Here is a 22,261-nt window from a genome sequence, read left to right on the forward strand (position 1 = left end):
TCGTCCGGCGGGTAATCGTTCGGTGAGAAAATTCATTCTAGCTGCCTATAATACACCTTTCGTGCCTGTTCAGCAAAGGGGACGTGCAATCGGGACCGATATATTTGGGCCTCATATTAAGAATGAAATATTCCCAGGTCTTCAGACTTGGGCATCTAAAACCATTCTGGTGAACGTTGGTGATTCCCAAACCCATTGCGTGACATTTTCATATCGTTCCCTGTCGTGTTGTGAGGAACATTTGAACTATCTCGATGTCCTTCAAAAGAAGGAAAACTTTGATATGAAAATGTTTTCAGATAGCCTTGCCATATCGATAGGCAGAACAACAGAAAATCCGAAGTGAATGTAAGTTATGGCTCACGAATCCTTCCCGCCTCCTTAAATATATGCAACCGTGCTTGAACGTATAATCGTGCGCCTGCTGTAATGAGGGCGCTATACAGTATATCATCTTGCAAAACTACAGCCTTGCACTCAAGGAAATGTATAGCAGAATGTAAGTCACTTTCTTGTCCCAAACTATAGAAAAAATAGCATCGTTTTGCTTCCTGTTTCAGCACCCTGAGAATTCCAAAGTCAGAAAAAGAAAATATGTCATGTGTTTTTCTTACTGTTGAAAGGAAACTATATTTTTCCTGCCATTCAAATCAAGTATAAGGGCATGTAATGTACATATTTTGTGTCTTTCATTATACTCGGTAAAGTGCAGGAAAGTGTCTTTCATTCAGTGAACTTTCGACCTTCATAACGTTAATAATATGCAATGATACTCTTTCGACTCTCGTTATAACCATATACCCTCGAGGGTCTATGTTATAACCCACCTTACCAATAACGTTGATAGGCATCGGAACAGAACTTCGCATCAACTTATCATCGCTGTTTGAGTTAAACATGATTTATCAGTTCTCTATTGAGTCTTTGTGATGTCAAATTTAAGAGTGATTGTTTGATGACGAGATGCCGTGAGCACGGCCAAGCAAACTATCAAAACAATCGGCACCGGCCTGGCGTGCTGGATTTGTTAGTTGCAGTTCAATCCATCCAACCTGAACTAGAACTGTATGCGTCATTTGAGAGGCCTATAGGCAAACGCATCGTGACTCAAGTCGAGGAAAATCACGCTGCAAAGTACAAATCCCAGAAATATCTTTATGTTGCAACGTCCTAATTCTTGAATCATTATCGAGAGGACATGTTGAAGCGAGATATATGAAATTGCGCGAGATTATGATACCAGGCGAATTTTCCAGCAAATTTGTAGAGGTGATATTTTCACTACCGAAGTACCGGTATATCCATATTACGGGGAACGCATAGAGCTGTGCACATTTCATCAAATGTAAAATGTCAATGTCTTCAGCATTACTTGCTGATGTCTATTAGGCAGCCAAGGAGTATCCAGCAAGCTGTAGGATAAACAAGCATCATGCACCAATTATTGCAGACAAAGGATTCAGCTGAACAGTCATCTAAGAAGGATATTATTCCAAACATCTCTTGCGTCGGCTGGTATCGTTCGTACAAACATGATTGGAACTAATTTGGGATTTGCAAAATATTTCAAAAATTTAAGAAAGTTGTTAAACGTTACATCGTATTTCGCCAACCATCCTAAAAATTCTATCAAAATTTGCGATGTTGTTCAAATATTATAAGTAAGAATATTTTCATGACAATATCTGATGCAATATTGTTCAAACCATATGAACATTATCAATGAAAATATGAGTTCTTTATTTCTAAAATGTCTTGGTCACCGAAATACTAGTACTAATCTGAGAATGTTACTTTGCATCAACCAAAATGAAGCTTTTTCGATCGATTTACAGTGCAGTCAGCAAGAGTCATTTCAACGTGACCTGACTGCATATGACAAAAGTCTTTCATTGAATATATTTTATATCGTTCTGAATATCATTTACACAAAAATAATATGTTTTCATCCAAATAATTCGGATTGAGATATATATATATATATATATATATATATATATATATATATATATATATATATATATATATATATATATGTTAATCAATGACAGTGTTTTTCCATTTTTCACACTTATAAAATTCAAGCTGTCAGACTTTCGATTCATTGCAATTTCCTTAAAATTACTCCAATCTATCCGAACCTAGTTCCCATCGCGTTTACCATGTATGACTTCAACGATATGTATCAAGACTAATTGAAAATGCCTACATCTTCCTCGCCCACCTAAAAAAGACGTTAAACTTCGGAAAGGAAAACTTACTTAAACAACGAAAAAGAAACTCGTCAGCACACAAAACACACAAGACACAAAAGTTTCAAGCGCTTAGTAATCACTTTATGATATAACAATGACACTCCGGCCACAGAATCCGATTATAATATCCCAGCCATTTTCGTTGTCAGGAAAAATTAGTGGAATAGTTTCATCATTGCCAAAATAATAACAAATGACCTGTTGCTATTGCAGTGACTTCGATCAGCGAAATGGCTCTACAATGTCAATAAATGTTTAGCTATGATTTTAAAACATTGTAAAGGACAAATTTCAATTTTGTTTGTGTAAATCTGACAAGCACCTAAAAAGATATCGTGCTGGATAAACACCAAAGAGAATCGACATAGGTAATCAACAACTTCGATGAATATTATTGCAATGATTATACCAAAACAATCGGACATTGTGCCATGCTTCTCAAACGAACATAAACATACACATACTGTACATACATAGATACATAGATACATAGATAGATACACAGATACATAGACACACTCATACACAGATACATAGATACATAGATACATAGATACATAGATACATAGATACATACATACATACATACATACATACATACATACATACATACATACATACATACATACATACATACATACATACATACATACATACATACATACATACATACATACATACATACATACATACATACAAACATTCATACGTACATACATACATACATACGTACGTATGTTCATACGTACATACACATACATACATACATACATACATACATACATACATACATACATACATACATACATACATACATACATACATACATACATACATACATACATACATACATACATACATACATACATACTACATACATACATACGTACGTATTACATACATACATACACATACACACATACATCACATACATACATACATACATACATACATACATACATACATACATACATACATACATACATACATGCATACATACTACGACATACATACATACATACATACATACATACATACATACATACATACATACATACATACATACATACATACATACATACATACATACATACATACATACATACATACATACATACATACATACATACATACATATCCAAGTATTATTAATGATGTTATTGTGGACATCTTTGCATAGTAACTGTGCCTCTGAAAATGTGGTTTCCAGACGGCGTCTCCATTTTGTAGTTAATCTCTTTCAAAAAGAAGAAAATGGAGTCAAGTAATCTTCAGTTATATCTGAAGAGGTCCTCCCTAGGGGAGACCGCCGCTTACGAGTGCCTGACTGGGTAAAAGTAGATGGAGAGAGGAATCTTTCCATTGTTATAATAAATCTGTTTTTATTCGCTTTCTAAAGCTTTCACAGTGAGGATGTGATTAGAATAAATATACACACTGTGGTCTCCTTGTCGCCAGCAAGTCAACGTTCGGTTTTTTAAATTGTTCATGGCGTACAAGCTACATATAGAAGACTGTTGGATAACATGACATCAATAAACCTTTCGGGATGCTTTAATGTTATTCGACAACATTGTAACAGCGATATTCATGATTTGAAGAACCAAAAGGTGATAGAGAATTAAAGAATCGTTATTTTTTCTAATTATCATATCGGTTACGTCACATGGATATGTTTAGTTCCGTCTAACCATTTCTGATTATTCACACTGACTAAGACAACGCGATGGAATGCCTAGAACTTAAGACTTAATTGAGAAAATCACTAGTGTAAGAAAGGTACGAGAGCTTCTGTTTAGGTATGGTTTTGTTGTAGTGAGGTTGGGCACAAGGGCGGGGATTCTGCTACTTTTTAAAGTTATTCCACAAATAAGATTACAAGATTGTTACAGGCAAGAGTGGTCAGACTCGTTAGGTAACTATCGAACATATGTAAGATGCAAATCAATGCTTGAGCCTGAGTTGTGTCTTTCGAGTATTATATAGGAAGTTCAAAGTATATTGGCAATACTCAGTTGTTCAAGTCATGACTTTGCAGTTGAATAAACCTAACACAATTGTAAGTCCTACCATACATCTCAGGTTATACATTTAATATAGTAATCAAGGTATTTCAATAGTGGAGGATAAACGTCACTTCTTACTATTTTAGCCTGAATACTATGAAGACAACAAAAGAATTAATGGCACAAAAATATCGTCATTTACCTGCGAACGAAAAGTGTTTTATTTATTAAACTTTGAGGATGTACACATTCAGTATAAACTGTCTGTCTTAGTACACAAGTGTCTTGATAATTGAGAAAACTTCATTAAGAAATGCGTCAAGTTTGAACTGTTTTCCTTTTTCCCACTGGCATTTATTTCGTGGTAAATGTATGACATTTAATTATGTGATTGTCTGAGGCCTAACCATTAAAACATAATCAACAAATACGATTACATGTAACCATTCCCATGCAAAACAAATCTGCAGAAAGGACAAAAGATATTTCGCCAAAAGCGCTGAAAATTGCACTCGAAAACGAGTGACGTACAGACGCGACAACAAATGTTGTGCGATTTGGCTATATTGCCGACTCCCAACGGTTCCTCAGAAGCTATTCACCTTAAAGGATGGTAAATTCATGAGTTGTTGTACTGACATATACTCGCTGGTCACCTCGTCAGCGATCCCCAGGGATATTACATGGTCCCACGCAAGGGCAAATTAGTCCTCTTCAAGTGTCCACATACTAACTGTCATCAGAAAGCACTCTTCGTCTTCACTGTAAGTTATTCTTATTAGATATTCGGAGGGCAATTTTCCCTCTCAAAGATACTTCTGGGGACTCCTCAAGGCTGCCTATGAGAGGAAAGCTAGTGGCCCACTGAGGAGTAGAAAGAGATGTTGTCCAGGGACACTTCACTTGGAGGGGACTCATTTGTTACATATGATGAACTGTATTCTATCTCGGGGTAACTCACTGCGCGGTAGTGGTAAAGATAATTGACAGGCATAGTTGACCTGTCAATAATCCTAACAAAATGGAGCTTTGCAGGCAGAGGACGGCACAGTCAGCTTTTCATAGAAAACGCTGGGAGACTTAAGTTCCCAGTCACGTGACTGAGCTCTGTAATCCAGGGGTAATTGACTTTCTTTGAATGCCAATAATTAAATATCGAGAGAAAAATGGTAGCTTGATTAAAATCAACTATGCCTGGATCATGTTCGGGAAACGGGAATTCATTTGAAACGAGGGTCAGTATATGTCGCTGAAACAAAAAAATGCGTTTTAATCAGGATGGTATTTAGTTAAACTACTCAGCCACTCATAGGCATTTTGAAATGGTATTTTGTATCTGAAGCAGTTTCTCCGGCTTTCAAAGATGTCCGTCACTTCGAAATCGATAGATGGCTTGGAGGAAATCGTGAGAGGATACTTGTTAACCGTCGGCAGAGTTGTGTTCCTAGCCTGTGTAAATGTCACCACTTCTTGCAAAAATATCTACTCAGTCTTGCTGTTTTCAGCATGTATGTTTTAGGAAATCGACAAAGTTGAAAGTTAAAATCGACATAGTTTTCATATTGCATTAGTATAAATCGAAAGAGAAAAGAAAAAAAGAAGGACAAATTGGACTCATGGAACCTTTGTCTAGCACGATGCACTTATCGTAAAATAATCCGTGTATTTTAAGTATCTTTTTGAGAGAGAAATTACGTACCTTGCAAATTGATACAGTCCTATCAGATGTCTTTTCATATTTTTGTTTTGTAATATAATGTCGTTCCTACTTCTTGTTTCATACACAATTTTGCCATCTTTCATTTTTCAAGACTCGTAGAGAATAGTGACCCCTCATTAGCGATGGCCTCTCCCTCAGTTCATGGCGAAACTCAGCACCTCTGACATCAGTCAAGATCGTGTGAGTATTTTGAAAACAAAACTTGGTTGTCTGAGAAATAAAGTACACAATTAAAAGGTCTAACCGAAGAAAATAGTGGCTGGGTGACATTTACTACGCTAAGCATGGTGGTTTTCAAGCAACAAGGAAACATATCCTGTGTAAAATAATGACGTCATTTTTGCTAACATTTTAGAACTGATAATTGATTGACGGAAATAATGTTTACAGAATATATAAGTATAAGCAGGGTTTTTTTCAAGACCATACGGTATATATAGTTTTTTAATGATAGTGTAAACAAAGTCTTCTCAAAACGATGACTGAAACAACTTGTCATACAAATCACACCAACGCATTTGAGAGTGTTATATATTCATGCATACACGCATACATACATGCATACATACTACGACATACATACATACATACATACATACATACATACATACATACATACATACATACATACATACATACATACATACATACATACATACATACATACATACATACATACATACATACATGCATACATACTACGACATACATACATACATACATACATACATACATACATACATACATACATACATACATACATACATACATACATACATATATACATACATACATACATACATACATACATACATACATACATACATACATAGAACAAAAACTAAAAATTAATTAGTTGCCATTTTGACCACCCTTTGGTAAACTTATGGTCATTCCACCAACGTTTTCTAATTCTTGAAATTTCAGTTTTCTCAAATTAAGGGGTTCTGATGATGATGATGATGATGATGATGATATATATATATATATATATATATATATATATATATATATATATATATATATATATATATATATATATATATATATATAGATATATATATATAATATATATATATATATATATATATATATATATATATATATATATATATATATATATATATATATATATATATATATAAAGCATTACAATTATCGATATCTTCGCTACGATTTTGCGACCTAAGTGAGTCATAAAAGTCTCAGACGGTCCATACTTCCACAGGAAAGCACATAATATTACAGAAGCCTAAATTAAGTTTAAGTTTATGCAGAAATTTTATAAAAGGAAATACCTGAAAATTTGAAAGGATGCTCGAGTTTCGCTTACTTACCAAACAAACTCTTGTTCTGGCGAGAAGTCGACTTTTTTACCTAGAGTGCATTTCAACATTATGTCGTCGCCAGCTCAAGACAAAAGATACTTACTACCCTTTTCAGTAATAGAGCGCGAAGCCACTGCAGTGAACTGCAATAAAACAGCTCACACTAATTAGTTTCAGCTGTAGCCAGCTGGCAAAGTCGACAACATTGTATGTCCCATGCAGACAGTTTGTCTGGGGAAGTTGAAATAAAAAAGATTTGTACATGGACCAGTGCATGGTAATGTTACATTGTATCTTAATCTTGAACACAGGGTGCCAATCGTAAACTCTCATTTACAACTCGAGCCTCAGACAGAGCTGGTTTTGCCTTTGTACAAGCAGACTTTTTGGTCTTTATCAAGTAGCCTTGTTCAACACCAAAGTGGCCACGGCTACAGCTGAAACTAATTAGTGTAAGCAGTTTTATTGCAGTTCACTGCAGTGGCTTCGCGCTCTATTACTGCAAATGGTTGTTAAATTTAATCAATTCGGTTGTGTCAATGACTCTTGCAGGCGTACTGTGGATGTGTGAAATAGTTGTGTGAGCAACGTTTACGATTCTCGAACAACCATTTCACAAACCAACTATACACCTGCTAGAATCAATGACACAACCGAAATCTAAACAAGACTTTCCCTAAATGAACAAAATGGACGTTGGAAATGGGCGGCTAATTGCATAAATATTATATTTGTACCCGCTGATATCGTCAGTAGAAAAACAGAGCCGTAATAATAGGCCCTCAACAATGTTCATGTTGTTGAAAAATAGAGTATTTATGAAAATGAAACGTTTGTTAGGCTAACAACCGCACAAACAGTGGGAGTGTAACTAAGGTAATCCTTGTCTATGGCAAGAGTAGTTTGTCTTAATGACGGCATTTTCCTGCCACTTTAGCTCATTCTATTTGTCGGACTGTCAGATTTGTCTCATGAGGCACAAGGATGACGCTCACATTCAAAAGGCAGGGGTAGCTTGCAAATTAACCTTACGATAGTAAGCGTTTCGAAATTGAAAGCCTTAAACCTTTACTCAATCTTTCCCAAGGAAACTTTCAGCCATTGTCTTTCCAAATCAAGAACGATAATGCGGTTCAAAATACACATTTTGGTATAATGGAAACGAATTACCCAGTTTACTGATACCTGAAATTCAAAATGGCCGCCGTCCGTGTGTTAACTCTGTGAGGAAAAATCAAATTTTCGATAAAAATAAGCCGATGAAAATCTACTAATTCCATGCGCATGAAAATGGTACCCTTCAAGCGATAAACTAAAAATGTTTTGTAAAAGTTTGAAAGTCCGATTATCTGTCCCCCAGGTGCATTTTACATTAATCCATACTGTGAGGATAAGCAAGGTGATGAAACAAAACAAATGTCTTCGAGGTATAATTATTGAAAATGCACTACCAAAGCGAAATAAAATGCACAATGCCATTTCTTATGCAGATTTGACATCTCGACGTTAAAAATAAATGTTCATTCTTTTATATGCAAAAGAGTAACCTCCAATCAACATGCGTCAAGAAAGAACTGCCCCGACTGCAAGAACATACGTGTAGGCCCAGTACTGGTACTGCAGCCGCGCGTGTTACCACAGAAGACATTGCTCGTGAGACGTTTAAATCCGCCTTCTGTAGCTGATGGCTCGAGGCAAAGTTTACCTCTCTGCCCTCATTACAATTATGTCTAGCAATGTATATTTAGAACAGAATGTCAGGGGTTCATCGAGATTCCTTCTCAAAAAGTAATCAAGCTCAAGAAATCCTGACCGATTTTCAGCTAAAAGAAAGACCCCTGAACTCCTGCAAGCACTGATTAAGCGATATGACAGCCTCATGGGCAGTGCGATGACCGTTTTGTCTAACTAGAGCATCAGGTAAAAACATGCAGTGATTTTCTCCTTTCAAAGTTAAAAATGATAAAAACATGATATTTGAACAGGAAATTATCAATTGCGCCACTGCTAATCGAACCGTTCATGAAGATCACAGTGCGGACTGACCCGATTCTCAACAATAATGCGTTTTACCTAGCTTCATTTCCATGATGTCAATACACCCCCAATTTTACAAAGTTTCATCAATATTTGCTTGTACAAGCTAGCAACATTTCTGCGCGATAAACATACGTCATATTTTTCAAAGTTTCATCAATATTTGCTTTTACAAGTAAAAGTTTACGACTTCTAATTTTTTGAGAAATACTGCCATCTTATTCGCGTGATAGTTACTTGGTCCTTTTAAACTGTGACCGCCGCAACGACACCACTTGTTCTACCACAGGGCTCTCAAAAATAATTCCCTGCTTATAAATCACAAAGGAAAATAAAGATAATCATACAAGGAAATATTGCCAATCACAATCTTTCACGTAAAAAGGAGCATTTTATATTTGTTGTCCTACTCATAACGGATGAAAATTTTAGATTTTGTGTGCGAAAGCTAGCTAGATTGTTTTGGAAGACAGACGAGCATATTGTGTGAAATAAATATAGTGTTGCTTGCGGTCTATGTGCGTGAATTGTACATTGACTTCGGTTAACGTTGCCTCTTTATCTATACATGGAATACTGCCAGGTCGACAAATGTTACAGTATTGTCAAATATGAAACAAATACTTGGCCCTATGGTCAAGGTAAAGTGAAAGGGCTCTGCTTGCTGCCGTAGAGATTTCCTTTGCACGCCCGCGCCCATAAATAAACGTTAATGGTCAGTGCGGAGTCTGTTATTTCAATTATATTATCAACGAACCCCGAAAAACCGTCAAAATTTACGAAAATTTCCAGAGCGAACGACAACGGGCCCCCAGAATCTGTGAGTAGAGCGCGCGCTGCAAAAATTTTGCAAATCCGGAGATTTTTTTGAAAAAAAGCATCTAAACTTAGCCCACAAATGCTCCATTTTATTTTGTGGTTGATTATGATCTTTGTACAAATCGCAATTTTCGTTTTAGCCGTAAAGTTACTGTGTTTACGATATTATTCATATTCACGGGCTTGAAAAAAAAAACATTACTGTGTATTTGTGGGCAGCCAAGTGGTTCAGCTCGACCAATTAAAACGCAATGGACAGGGCATGGTAATATAATGAGGGTTGATGGTCAGCCACATGGTCCTAATCAAGCAATGAAAATTTTCTAAAATAATTGATGGACACAGCATGATCTTATAACAAGAATGATAATATTATTAATTGTAAATCATGAATTCTACATTATGTAAACATGGACTTTAATCATTTTAGCGGAAATGAGGGCGGAAATATAAAAGTACACCTGTGAAATTACTGTATGTTTTGATGATTTTAAATTTTTAAACATGGCTGCAGTCGAACAATGCGCGGCATAGAAGAAGAAACGCCTCCGGAGGGAATTTTGCTGGTATACCATATGAAAATGTTGGCATACAAATGGAGAAAGCATATCGACAGTTGTCGAACGGAAATTTGGCTACGGCCGGAACTGAGCATGTATACACATGGAACGCCTATGTGTTCTCTGGTTGTAACAGTGGAAGTGAGGCAGACGACAAAAAGTGACACGACAATGTGCAAGGGAACTTTTCTAACAATACAGTTTGAAAGACACAGTTTTAAAACAGTTAAAACATTATCTTCACGTATTTGATTGTTTGAAGGCTAGCTTTTGCTAATACCTATTCCGCTCCTGGTTTCAAATTATTTTTATGCTTATTGCAAGGACCGATTTAGCACGGGTATACTATTACGTAACCACGGCCGGCCTGAGCTCTTGTTCAATCAGAAAGCCGAATTGGCTAACTCGACACATTTATATAATGTCATTGTGCTTATTTGTCGGTGCAATGTGTATTTTTTCATATGATGCAGTTGTTGATATTTATAGTTCATTAGTTATACATTCTATAGGCGAGGATTTTATTCATGATATTGTCGGGAGTGTAAACTTGTCTAAAAGTTGCATTCTCCCTAGATATGCCGCAAGTTAAAATCGACAGAACAAAGTTCCTTGCAGCTATTATTCATCGTACAGACTATCGCTAACTTTAAGACATCTTAGTCTCTAAAATAAAGCATTATTGTTCCTTCAAGTTTGGAATAACATTATATATATTTTGTTTCTCATTTTAAGAGGTCAAAGGCACAATAAAACACGAATGATTGATCTAGAATTTACAGCTTAATGTCGCCGCGCTTTTTTGTTACAATGCATGAGCTTTTGAGCATACTTTATTTGCCTCAATCATTTCAAAGGGCAGTTACATTGTTTTTTTTAATTTGAAAATGCATGTATTGAATTAGTCTTAAAAAAATTGGACTTCCTTTATCGTCTTCCAAGACAGGCTATTACGAACATAGCAACCATAATTATTAAGGGTTTTCCTTAATGGTGGTATTTAATGAGGAAAGGTAGTTTTAGGATGTAGTGATTGTCATAACCGTTCTCAATTATCAGTAACTGTGTGTGTTGTTTTGACCCATTTACAAAATCGTGTCTCTAGTTTTATCTCGCTCAAAAGCAAAAGCATATTCGAGGTAGCAGTTGTGTTTGACTTGAAAGTAGCAAATACATTGCAAGGGATGGTCTTTCTGTTTTTCATTTTCCCTAGATAAATCGATTTGCTACAAGTAGGAGGTTGTTCACTAGTGTCTCCATTAAGTAAATCATTGGTCTTGGTCGTACAATAAGAATTAGAGACCCTTTACTGAAATAATACAACTCATCCCAGAAGCTGTCGGAGAATTAACTTTAGTGAAGTAAGCTGTCTACGGTTTCATTACTCACAAGTTTATCGGAAACGGCAATTTTCACCTTCGGTCGGTCGGCGGGACAGCAGGCTTTCCACCATGAAAGATTCGGCTGTTCACGACTCAAAGAATACACGGCTTGTTGAAAGAGTCCCCGTTCCTGGTGTCAAACAGACTTGGAGTAGATGGAGTTTTTTCAGTATTCACATATCTTCAACATATGAGGATTCTACATCTGATGGTAATTGGCTGTACTTTGACATTGCAGCCCGGCAAAAGTATTGGCCGATCTTTTACGGAATGAAAAAAGTATACAAAAAAGTCCATACCTCAGAAGAAATCATAGAATCCTGAATAGTTGAGATATCCCGTCCAGAACACAATATCAGCGATTGCATCAATTCAGCTGAATGCCATCTGTAAATTTAAATAAAAGATTCACTGACCGGCAAAGAACCAATCTGAAAACTTTCCTTTTGAGCGGGCAAAGAATTGCATATTGTCGACCTATAGTCATCTACAGACTCTACAGATGATATGTTGATTAGCTAAATGAGTAATATGTTTTAATATGCTTAAGCCAGTAGAACAAGAAACCACACTGGGATTGTCTAATCTACTGAGTAGTAGTTAAACCGTTATTATATTACCATGCCCTGCCCGTCGCATTTTGATTGGTCATGCTGAACCACGTGACTGACCACAAATACACAGTAATGGTTTGTTTACATGCTCGTGAATATGAATAATAAGATTAACAACTCAAAGTATCGTAACTTTACAGCTCAAACGTAAATCATAATCAATCACAAAATGAAATGGAGCACTTGTAGGTCAAGTTGAGGTACTTTTTTCTGAAAACATCTCCGGATTTCCAATTTTTTACAGCGCGCGTGACAGTTCGTCGCGTATTTCTCAGTTTCTGGGGCCCAGTTGTCGTTCGCTCCTGAAATTTTCGGAAATTTTGACGGTTTTCTTGGGTTCGCTGATAATATAATGGAAATAACAGACTCCGCTCTGACCATTAACGGTTATTTATGGGCGCGGGCTCAAGGAAAGCCAAATTAAAAACGGGCTCGGCAAGCCTCGCCCGTTAATTTTTGGCTTTCTTCTCGCCCTTGTCCACAAATAAACATTAATGGTCAGCGCGTCGCCCGTTATTTCTATAATATCATGCATGATATTAACAAGTTAAGATGCCTACAATACCTGCTGCCGCGAGAAATGTGCTATTGAGGGCAATGTTGTGAAACTTAGGTTCACCATATGCGGGTCGGATATGTGGGGCCTCAACTCTTGCTTGTATTTTGCTTGGAGAAAACTGTGCCCTGTCTCTTTTAGAACATGAGAAAAATTGAGTACATGTGCACTCTCAGGAACCGAACAATCACTTTAATTGCCCCAATTGACATTTGTTTGCTATAAAAATGCAGGTCTTGCCCGGTGTTGACTCTAGGGGAAATTGAATTGAGTCTGGACGGGCTGAATTGTAAGAATGGTGAGATTTTGAAAGCTTCGATCCTCTTGTACCAAAGGCACATTCTGCCTTCAGGGATCACCATCAAAGCACGTAAAATGCTCATAAGTGTTGAAACTGGAAATCTTGTCATCATATCATCACGTTGACTGACAGATTCGCATGACCAGCATAGTTATCGTAAACAAGAGCTTTACGTACCAGACGAGAAATTATTAATTTAAATGAGCGCCATGAATTGGTCGTTGCCCTCATGCAGACCAGCAGACCGTTAGCCGGGTATAATTGCATTTTTCCGAGGTACTGTTGCCATACATATTGAAGAGGAAGCCTGAAACAAATACGTCACATACGCAATGAAGAAAGTCTGTAATATTAGAAAAGAAAATCATCTGCTCAGGTGTGACGAGTCAAGAGTGACACTCCTTTAACCTTTATTCAACTGTCAGCTATGAGCGAGACAAGATCAATCTTTCTCGGCAATCGTTTTTATCTGACATTTTGACAAAGACAAAGACATTTTGACACAATGGTACGCCGAAATCACTATTGACTTTTAATAAAACTGCGCGAAAAATTCCGCCTACAGGATTTTTTTGTTGATGGAACGGCACGGGCTGAGATATTAGATGTATTAGAGAGGCAAGGAGGCCCGACTACCATGGCTATGGCACAATTATTTGATTTAATGTCTAAGGTTATGCCATACAGCGTGAATATGTTGCATTAATTATTATTACATTTCCTTTGCAGATTTCTCCACAGAGCTCTTTTGTGCGCCTCGCCCTCGAAGGACAGATTTTGTCAGAACCTTACAATTATTATCCTGTCCATGGATGTTGTGGACTGTTTTTGACACCATTTGAGGAAATTAACTTTCACCTTCTTGTCTTTGCTGAATCCGAAAATTGAAATTTTCTGAATGCCGTTTACACATGCAGAGATTAGCCATTTTCAAGTTTAAATATCGGTTAACATGTAGTAACTTGCTCCTCTAATACAACCACTGGCTTGATGGCCCCGTAAAGTTGTTAGAGAAATAGGAATGTATATATTTTCCTCTAGTCTTAATGTTTTACTTTTGAGACGCTCTCTCAATCCTCATAATCTCTGGCCAGCGCTAACGAAGAATGATCACATCACGAATCGACTCTTTACGCCTAAAATATCATTTTCGCTACAACACATGGAGGATAATACAGGGCACAAGGTATAGCAGATGAATACAGCATTAAAACCAAAGCTGGGCTGCTTCAAAGGTTTTATCTTTGGGGATAGCTTGATAATTAGGTAAATTTTAGTCAGACGAGAGAATGGGAGGTACAGTGATGTTTATGTTTTGCAAACTATAGGTACGGCTTGGTAAGGAAACGTGGGTTTTATAAACACCCGGTCAGTTTTAGCTCAACGAAACAGGAAGATACTTGTAGGACACTTATTTTTCCATGATTTAAAAATACCGGGCGTCGCCTGTTCGACTCTACCAATAATGAGATCTGAACAAGGGAAAATGAATTTAATTTGTTCACATCGAAATAAGCCAATAGCAATCAACTCTTCCGAACCATGAAGCGGTATCGACGCGATTTTCAAAATGATGCCGTGTTTGCATTAATGGAGATTTGAAAGGCTGTAGGCAAGGTTGACAAGAGAGGGGATGAGCTTATGTTCTGAACGCTTCAGGAGTTTGCAATGAACCGCCATATTAAGAAGGAAACACAGGACGGATGGTGTATTGATAATTCCCTATACCTACAGCCTGAAAGTTATATAAGACAGAAGCAAGTATATTAGACGGATGACCCTCATCGTTGTATAACATTTTCTTATCCGGGAATTCTGGTTTAGAACAAGAGTTCTATGCCTTTGGCTTGATAACTGATGTCGAATTGAAGTGTGCAGTGGAGATTGAAAGAGCTTGAATTACAACTGCAGAAACCATTCAAGTCACACATTTTGCTGAAAGATGCCTCAAGTAGAGTGTACAATAGTGAAAAATCATGCCCTCAATCTTGTCAAAGGACGTCATACACGGATGAGAGTTATCTTTCCTCGGTAAGTTAAACTAGATCAACAAGGACGTTGTACAATATATGTACGTTGATGCAACATAATAACCTCATACATCTGAATGAGCCGTGTTAACAAAAGTAACTCGAATGACATTGTATCTTTGGGAAAGTTGCGGTACGGACGAAACGCCTGCCGTAAAAACTTTAACAGTAATGACCTATCGTCGACGTCAAGTTTCAGTTACTGAGTAAATATGACCGGGCAGGTGTTTTGGTATCGCACGATTGGATCTACATATAAATTTCCGAAATCCCGCTTTTATTAAGTGTCGACAAATGTCCCCTGTAAACCAAAGATTAATCTAGATTTGATGTCAGCTTGATAAATCCCTACGCGATTTTGACAACGTAGGCCAAATTTTATGCATGACTTTCAGCAAATATTCGTGGAGAAAAAATTTGCAGTCCCTGTGAAAGTTATATACCAGCGGAGGGAGTATTTTCTAGCCCCAGTGTAAATTTTCCCTTCGACTTGATTGATTCATGTGTTTGTGAAAGGCGGTGCCATCTTGTAAATAGCTAATGTCATGATTATTTACATACAAATCGCAGCAAAGTTAAAACATACACGTTCCTGAGTGTCATTAAGACTATCAGAATCACGTTTAGTGTAATAAATAGCGAAAGTCGACGGCTCGTAGCATGGCGGTAGCATTGCGTTTGGACCTGTAAACTTCAAAGCGTTCTTTAGTTGACACTCACCGTCAATGTCATTAAGTGACAATGACATCGTTAAAGTCGGTGAATATTTAAAGGTAGCCTAGTTGTTTTTCCGGCATTCCAACTGACTGCAGGTATATCACTGGAGGTATCCGAATCACTATATCTTTTACCAAACACTTGCAAAACACTGAATCAGTTTCACAGTCATCCGTACACTAACGCTGCCACAGTGTTCAGATGATGTAGCCGATCTCTTGTCATGGAGAAGCAGTGTCACACGAAAAAAATAATTACGTCTTGAGCGAACTAATATTCTCCGCTGTTTTGATGACATTTTGGTGTTGAAAATGGTAAATAAAAAAAAACAATAAAAATATATGCAAAATTAGCCTTTTAGAATGATATTTTTTATTCTGTTATACAATCAATCATTCATATTTCAAAATGTTTCACCGATATGTATGTTTTTATTTTGTTTTACAATCGAAAATGTACGATTCGTACGATTGCTTCTGATTTTCAAGCAGGAGTCCACGTTATTGTCATGAGTTGTTATGTTCGTTATGTTCAAAATCTCTCCCATGTGACCAAATTTCAGTTTGAGATACTCATTCTGATTTGAGTAGGAACTGGCGTCTTGTGAGTCAAGCTGTTGCTATGGCTTCCACGAATAAGTTTTGGATGTCGCTTTGCCGCGGTCTTTGGCGAGCTCTTCACGCCTCTCCGAAAAAGATCGATAACCTGTCTCTGGAAATCACGGCGCAGATAGGTGTAGATTATAGGATTGAGACAACTGTTGGCATACGTCAGGAACGTGGCACAGAAGTACGTGATTTTCATGGCCCGTGTGCGTGTTTGAGACCTGGTCAACGCCATCGCAAGTTGTGTCACCCAGAAAGGAAGCCAGCAGATCACGAAGACCACTACGGCGAACAGAATCATCTTGCCGACCCTGCCGATCGGAATCCTTCGATGCGGACGGCTTCGTCCAGCAACGAGAAAGTGCACAATGTTGAGGTAAGCCGCTGAGATAGTGGTCAGCGGAATGATGAAACCGACGATGAATGCATAGGCGACAAAAAACTGTCTGATAGATTTCGAACATACTATGTTACACACTGTGACGTTGTCAAAAGTTTGTGTCTGAGCATACTGCCACAGAGGCACCGACGACACGCCAGAAAGTATCCACATCAGCAGACAAACTGTCCACGCCCGCTTCACGGTCCGGCACCTCTTTGACCACACCGGGTGGACGATGGCAACGTACCGGTCGATGCTCATGGCCGTCAGAGTGAATATTCCGGTGAACATGTTCATTCCGTCGATACCCATGACAATCTGGCAGAGAAAGTCCCCGAATATCCATCCCCCGGTTGAGTTGAAATGACCCAGGAACGGTAGGCCAATTAGGAAGAGGAAGTCTGCAGAGGCCAGATTTAAAATATACACATTAGGGACACCAGACTTGCTGTCTTTACATCTCAGCAGAACAAAAATCACAACTCCATTACCGAGCAGTCCACTGGCGCAAACTATACCATAATAAGACGGCATAAATGCCTGGAACATCCAATCTGGCAAGACACCCGTCCCTTCGTTATCGAAAGCATCAGTCTCGTTGGAATCCGTCATCGCTGCACGCTCTCTGCTTACTGTCCCCGGCTTGTATAGACGTTAGACTCTGATAGAAACTATACATCTTCAGCGCTAGACATGTACTGTACATCATCGATTGGATACGTCATATGACCGACTCTGATTGGTTGTTCATTTCTAGTGAGGAGGTGCATTGTTATGTCTTGGAGATGGAATGACCCTCTGCACTTAAGAATAAAGATATGCATTAATGATATCCGCCAACTGATATTGAACCGACGCCTTTTTTATTTCTCGCCAGCACCCCGTTGGTAGAATGCCTCACCGTCGAGAGCCTTACGATGAACAATTTGTCACTGTTAATGCAAGAAATTTGCTCCGAGTGTGCCACATACATCGTCGTCTCTGCCTCGTTCCCTGTCCTTCCCTTGAAATTTATTATGAGCGAAGCCGTGAAAAGATTTAATCAAAAGCCATTAAGTAAGGCTTATGCTAATCCATACTACGTGGATTGCACTAAAACGGACTATTATAGTAGGTCGTTGAGTCATTTGCTCGACTTCAGTCAGACCGTATTATGCACGTGTGGACGAGCTTTTGAAATTGTCCCTTTGACAAACAAACACCGTGAAAGATTACCCCGGCTGAAGCTAAGGGTTACGCTACAACTCGCATGGGTATTAGTGGGCAGGTACGGAGACAGCGGTGCTCTCGAAGGTAGCGACGACAGTCTGTAATATTATCCAGTTGTATCCCAGCGATGTTCCTAAGGTATGTTGTTCGACTTCTTGAGTGTGGCCAGTTTCTTTCCTTAAGGCACTGAGAATTGATGGTTTCTACCTGAGGGCAATAAGTATAATGACCAGACCTACAGAAAAAATGCCAAAGAAACAAAACAAACCTTATCTACCTACAAAGCTAATCACGGGGGATAAATCCCTCAACACGACCGTGATCTTTTTACGATGTTAACATAGTCTAAGAAGCTGACTGCGGCTCATGTCAAGGGGGAAACGACGAACATACTTCATCTCTGAAGACGTAAATAGTCCGCGACGTTCTTTATAACAACTTTGAAGTGTGTCTCGTCTTAAATCAACACTCAAGTCGACGGAGTAGCAAATATGCTTTTCCACGCTTTTTAATTGCCCGTGTTTGGGATAAATAAAGTTCTATTGAATTGAATTGAATTGAATGAATTTCAAAAACTTTATTGTGTCCACTTCCCACGAAAAATAAATTTTTCTTGTGATTTGTGATTTGAATGACTATTGCCTGAACACCAGTGAAAAATATGCGTTCATGATCATGGCACTGACTTAAGCATTTTACGGCATGATAAATTGCTTTTATTGTCAAATATAGAAACAAAAGCGTTTCAACAACCGTGTACGCGTGACTGCAATTGTCTGTTGAACGTCGATATATTGTGTCCATGACGAAAAGTATAACAAGAAGTTTCAGTTTCAGGTTTAGACCAGATCACCTCAAGACCGCCAATGCAACACACCTTTGAATATATCGAACAAAGTTCAGCACCAAAGCAATAAATGTATACATCTGTTTTCCAAGTTAAGGTAGTATGCACCTCGGAAGTGAAAGACTTAAACTTTCGCTCAAAATTTCCGTGAGGAATCTTTCAACCATTCTCTTTCAAAATCAAGAATAAAAATCAGGGGTCACCGTGCAAATTTTGGTACTAAAGAAATAAATAGCCCAAGATTTATCGACATTAGAAATTCAAAATGGCCGCAATCCCTGTGTTAACTCTATGGAGAAAAATAAAATTTTTCGAATTTCGAAAAACTAAGCCGGTGAAAATTTTTCTTTCACCAAGAGCTTTAAAATGAACCCCCACATGTGGTATATCAGAAGAGAATTGTAAAAGTTTGAGAGTCCGAATGTCTGTCCCCGAGGTGCGTTCTACCTTAAATAATGGTAAACATGTCTGTCTTAGACCACCAGATGATTGTACATCTATACGGCCACACGCACTCGTTGTCAAATGGTACATATAACAAAGCACGACCGTCAGGGGGTGACTTAAAGGGAGTGTCATAATCATTCGCAAACCTTTTGAAATTAAACAGCCGGAAACCTTTGACTGAATATCTCTCTACTGGCATATTTGTCCGTTTACTCCTCATATGTATTCATTCTCAACAGCAGCGTATGACGAAGAACCGCATGATCACTTTCACTATTCCTGACGTATAAGCAGCGAAGGTACAATGACGGTACGGATGCAATCACTCCCGGGGGACAGGCTGCTGAAATTGGTCATATTGGTAACCCTATTTATAGATCATGACGGGCGCTTCGAGAAGAATACATTTGTATTTGTCTCGATGCGACGATCGAGGAACACCATGGGTATTTTGAATTTTACCATTAGCGGTATTCAGAGTGTCTCAGCCTACATTGCATATACATGCCAGTCTCGTAATTATAAAAGAGCTTCCTTGCTGAAAAGGTATTCTTACGAAACAAAGTTGATTAAATAGTCTCAAAAATAAAGAAGGCTAGATGAAATTTTTAATATCCAGATGGAAACGCCAATTGTAATTTAAATGAGTTATTAACAAGCACGTACGAAATCGATTGCTAGGTATTAAGTATGACAGCTGGATCTTATATTCACGGTAGCAAACTGCAGCTCTTAACATCGATATATCAAAGATAACACTTGTTTCGAATATTTAGTCGAATAATTAGCCTGGAATAAGAGAGCTTACTGTGTCGGTCATGAACAATTTTGAAGCAAGGTTTATCTTCTGTATCACTATAATAAATTGATCGTTATTTAGAGTATATTATTCGTAATATGAGCATGCTCGTTCAGGTACGTAGTATTTAAAACAAGCATGTTTCCTGGCGTTCTGTTTTGTATTTAACTTCACGACTTTATCCGAACACTGCAACCAATCTTTCTCATGATTTACCTATAACGCTTTAAGCTAATCAATGACATAATAAAAATGCAATGAATAAACGCTTTTCTCGTACTTGTTTGACTTGTTAATCTCTGGAATGTGATTGTCAAGTCAGTAACTCAAGGATGTTTACTTGACGAAAGCCCCAGTTATAATGTGTACTGTATACTTTGCTCTACTTGTCTGTAATAAAGCTGCCTCTCTGTTCATCATTAATGCCCAATTCCGGAACATTTTTCTTTTGTTAATATTGTCGTAAATACGTAAGTACATAAAAACTTTTTATTTACTTTCTCTCATCGTGACCTGTTCTGGCGAATCGTTACACTGAATGAACATGTTTCGTGTTATAAATATTACTTTGTAAAATCTTGAGCACGAGTATACACGTCCTTGCATTCGGGAGCAGCAGATCCGGCAGTTATTTCAGTGTTGCGTCCTCCATCATTTTCCGTACTTGGCGAACATTATTCAGATGAAATGCTTGTTTCACTTTTGCATAAGGATTATGGTTAAAAATGGTTGATATGATAATAGTTAAAAAAATCTAGTACAAGGTTACTATGTTGCCCTGTCATCCGCCCCTTCGTACTCTATCTGTCTGCCCATCAACCCATCTCTTTCTGTCTGTCTGTCTGTCTGTCTGTCTGTCAGTCCGTCGATTCCGGCGCCAGTACGACCGTCTGTGTCTGACTCTACTTCTTACAAAACCATTTACATCACTCTTTTTGGGCGTCTCTGTCTTGGTGCTGAATTGTTGTATAACTGGATGTAAGTGTCATGACAAGGGACTTTCCTTGTTTCGGTCGCGTTACGGGCCTCTTAGGGATATGATATCTTCTTACTTTTCAGGAAAACACAAGGCAAGCCGGTAGGTCTGGGCACGTTTCATCGCTGACTAAATGTAAGTTACAAAACTTGTGTGTTTATGCACTTTTTGCATAGTAGCTGCCATGCATTGTTCTGAATGTTACTCTATGCGTCTGATAATCCATTAATGGCATTCAGTATCATTAGGAGAGTGGAAATCATAAATTATGTAACCGTGACGTATGCCGACATGCTTTAATTTCATTATATGAAAGTGGAAGATTTGCTAGCTCATAGACCTATTTAAGTAACCCATATTTTCATTATTGAGAGTCGGAGGTTGTGGATTGATGATCTATATCATAGCTACAGTTTCCCGTGAGTGGTGAGTCATCTTTGAATTTTAGAGGGGTTAATATGGAATGGTCGACCATTAGCAAAAGGACCAGACAATTACTGCAATCCAACATAAAAATGAGCAATAAGTGAAACTTTGGAAAGCCACAGTAGGTTTTATCAGATTAACGAAGCTGACTGTAAAAAAAAGTGTATATTGTAGGTGCCAGCAAAGTCTTTAAAGTTTGCAGTATGAAACATTGTACTTCTGTAAAAAACTACACGTAATTACCA

At 37.8% G+C, this 22,261-nt stretch overlaps 1 protein-coding gene and 1 long non-coding RNA gene across 2 annotated transcripts in view; one reads left to right on the plus strand and one right to left on the minus strand.

Annotated features, from left to right (window-relative positions):
* LOC139121730 (uncharacterized) overlaps nucleotides 1-22,261 on the plus strand; it is a 276,401-nt gene that overhangs the window by 65,168 nt on the left and 188,972 nt on the right. The window lies entirely within an intron of this gene.
* LOC139122158 (somatostatin receptor type 5-like) lies at nucleotides 16,803-18,099 on the minus strand. Its single transcript, XM_070687575.1, has one exon. It carries the CDS (start codon nucleotides 17,922-17,924, stop codon nucleotides 16,884-16,886), a length of 1,041 nt encoding a protein of 346 aa, XP_070543676.1. The 5' UTR covers nucleotides 17,925-18,099; the 3' UTR covers nucleotides 16,803-16,883.

Source organism: Ptychodera flava, chromosome 21 (genome assembly GCF_041260155.1).
Source record: "Ptychodera flava strain L36383 chromosome 21, AS_Pfla_20210202, whole genome shotgun sequence".
Lineage (NCBI taxonomy): Eukaryota > Metazoa > Hemichordata > Enteropneusta > Ptychoderidae > Ptychodera > Ptychodera flava.

What these genes read in the sequence shown, in the direction of transcription:
- LOC139122158 (XM_070687575.1), bottom strand. Translation starts at nt 17,924, where the DNA reads ATGACGGATTCCAACGAGACTGATGCTTTCGATAACGAAGGGACGGGT.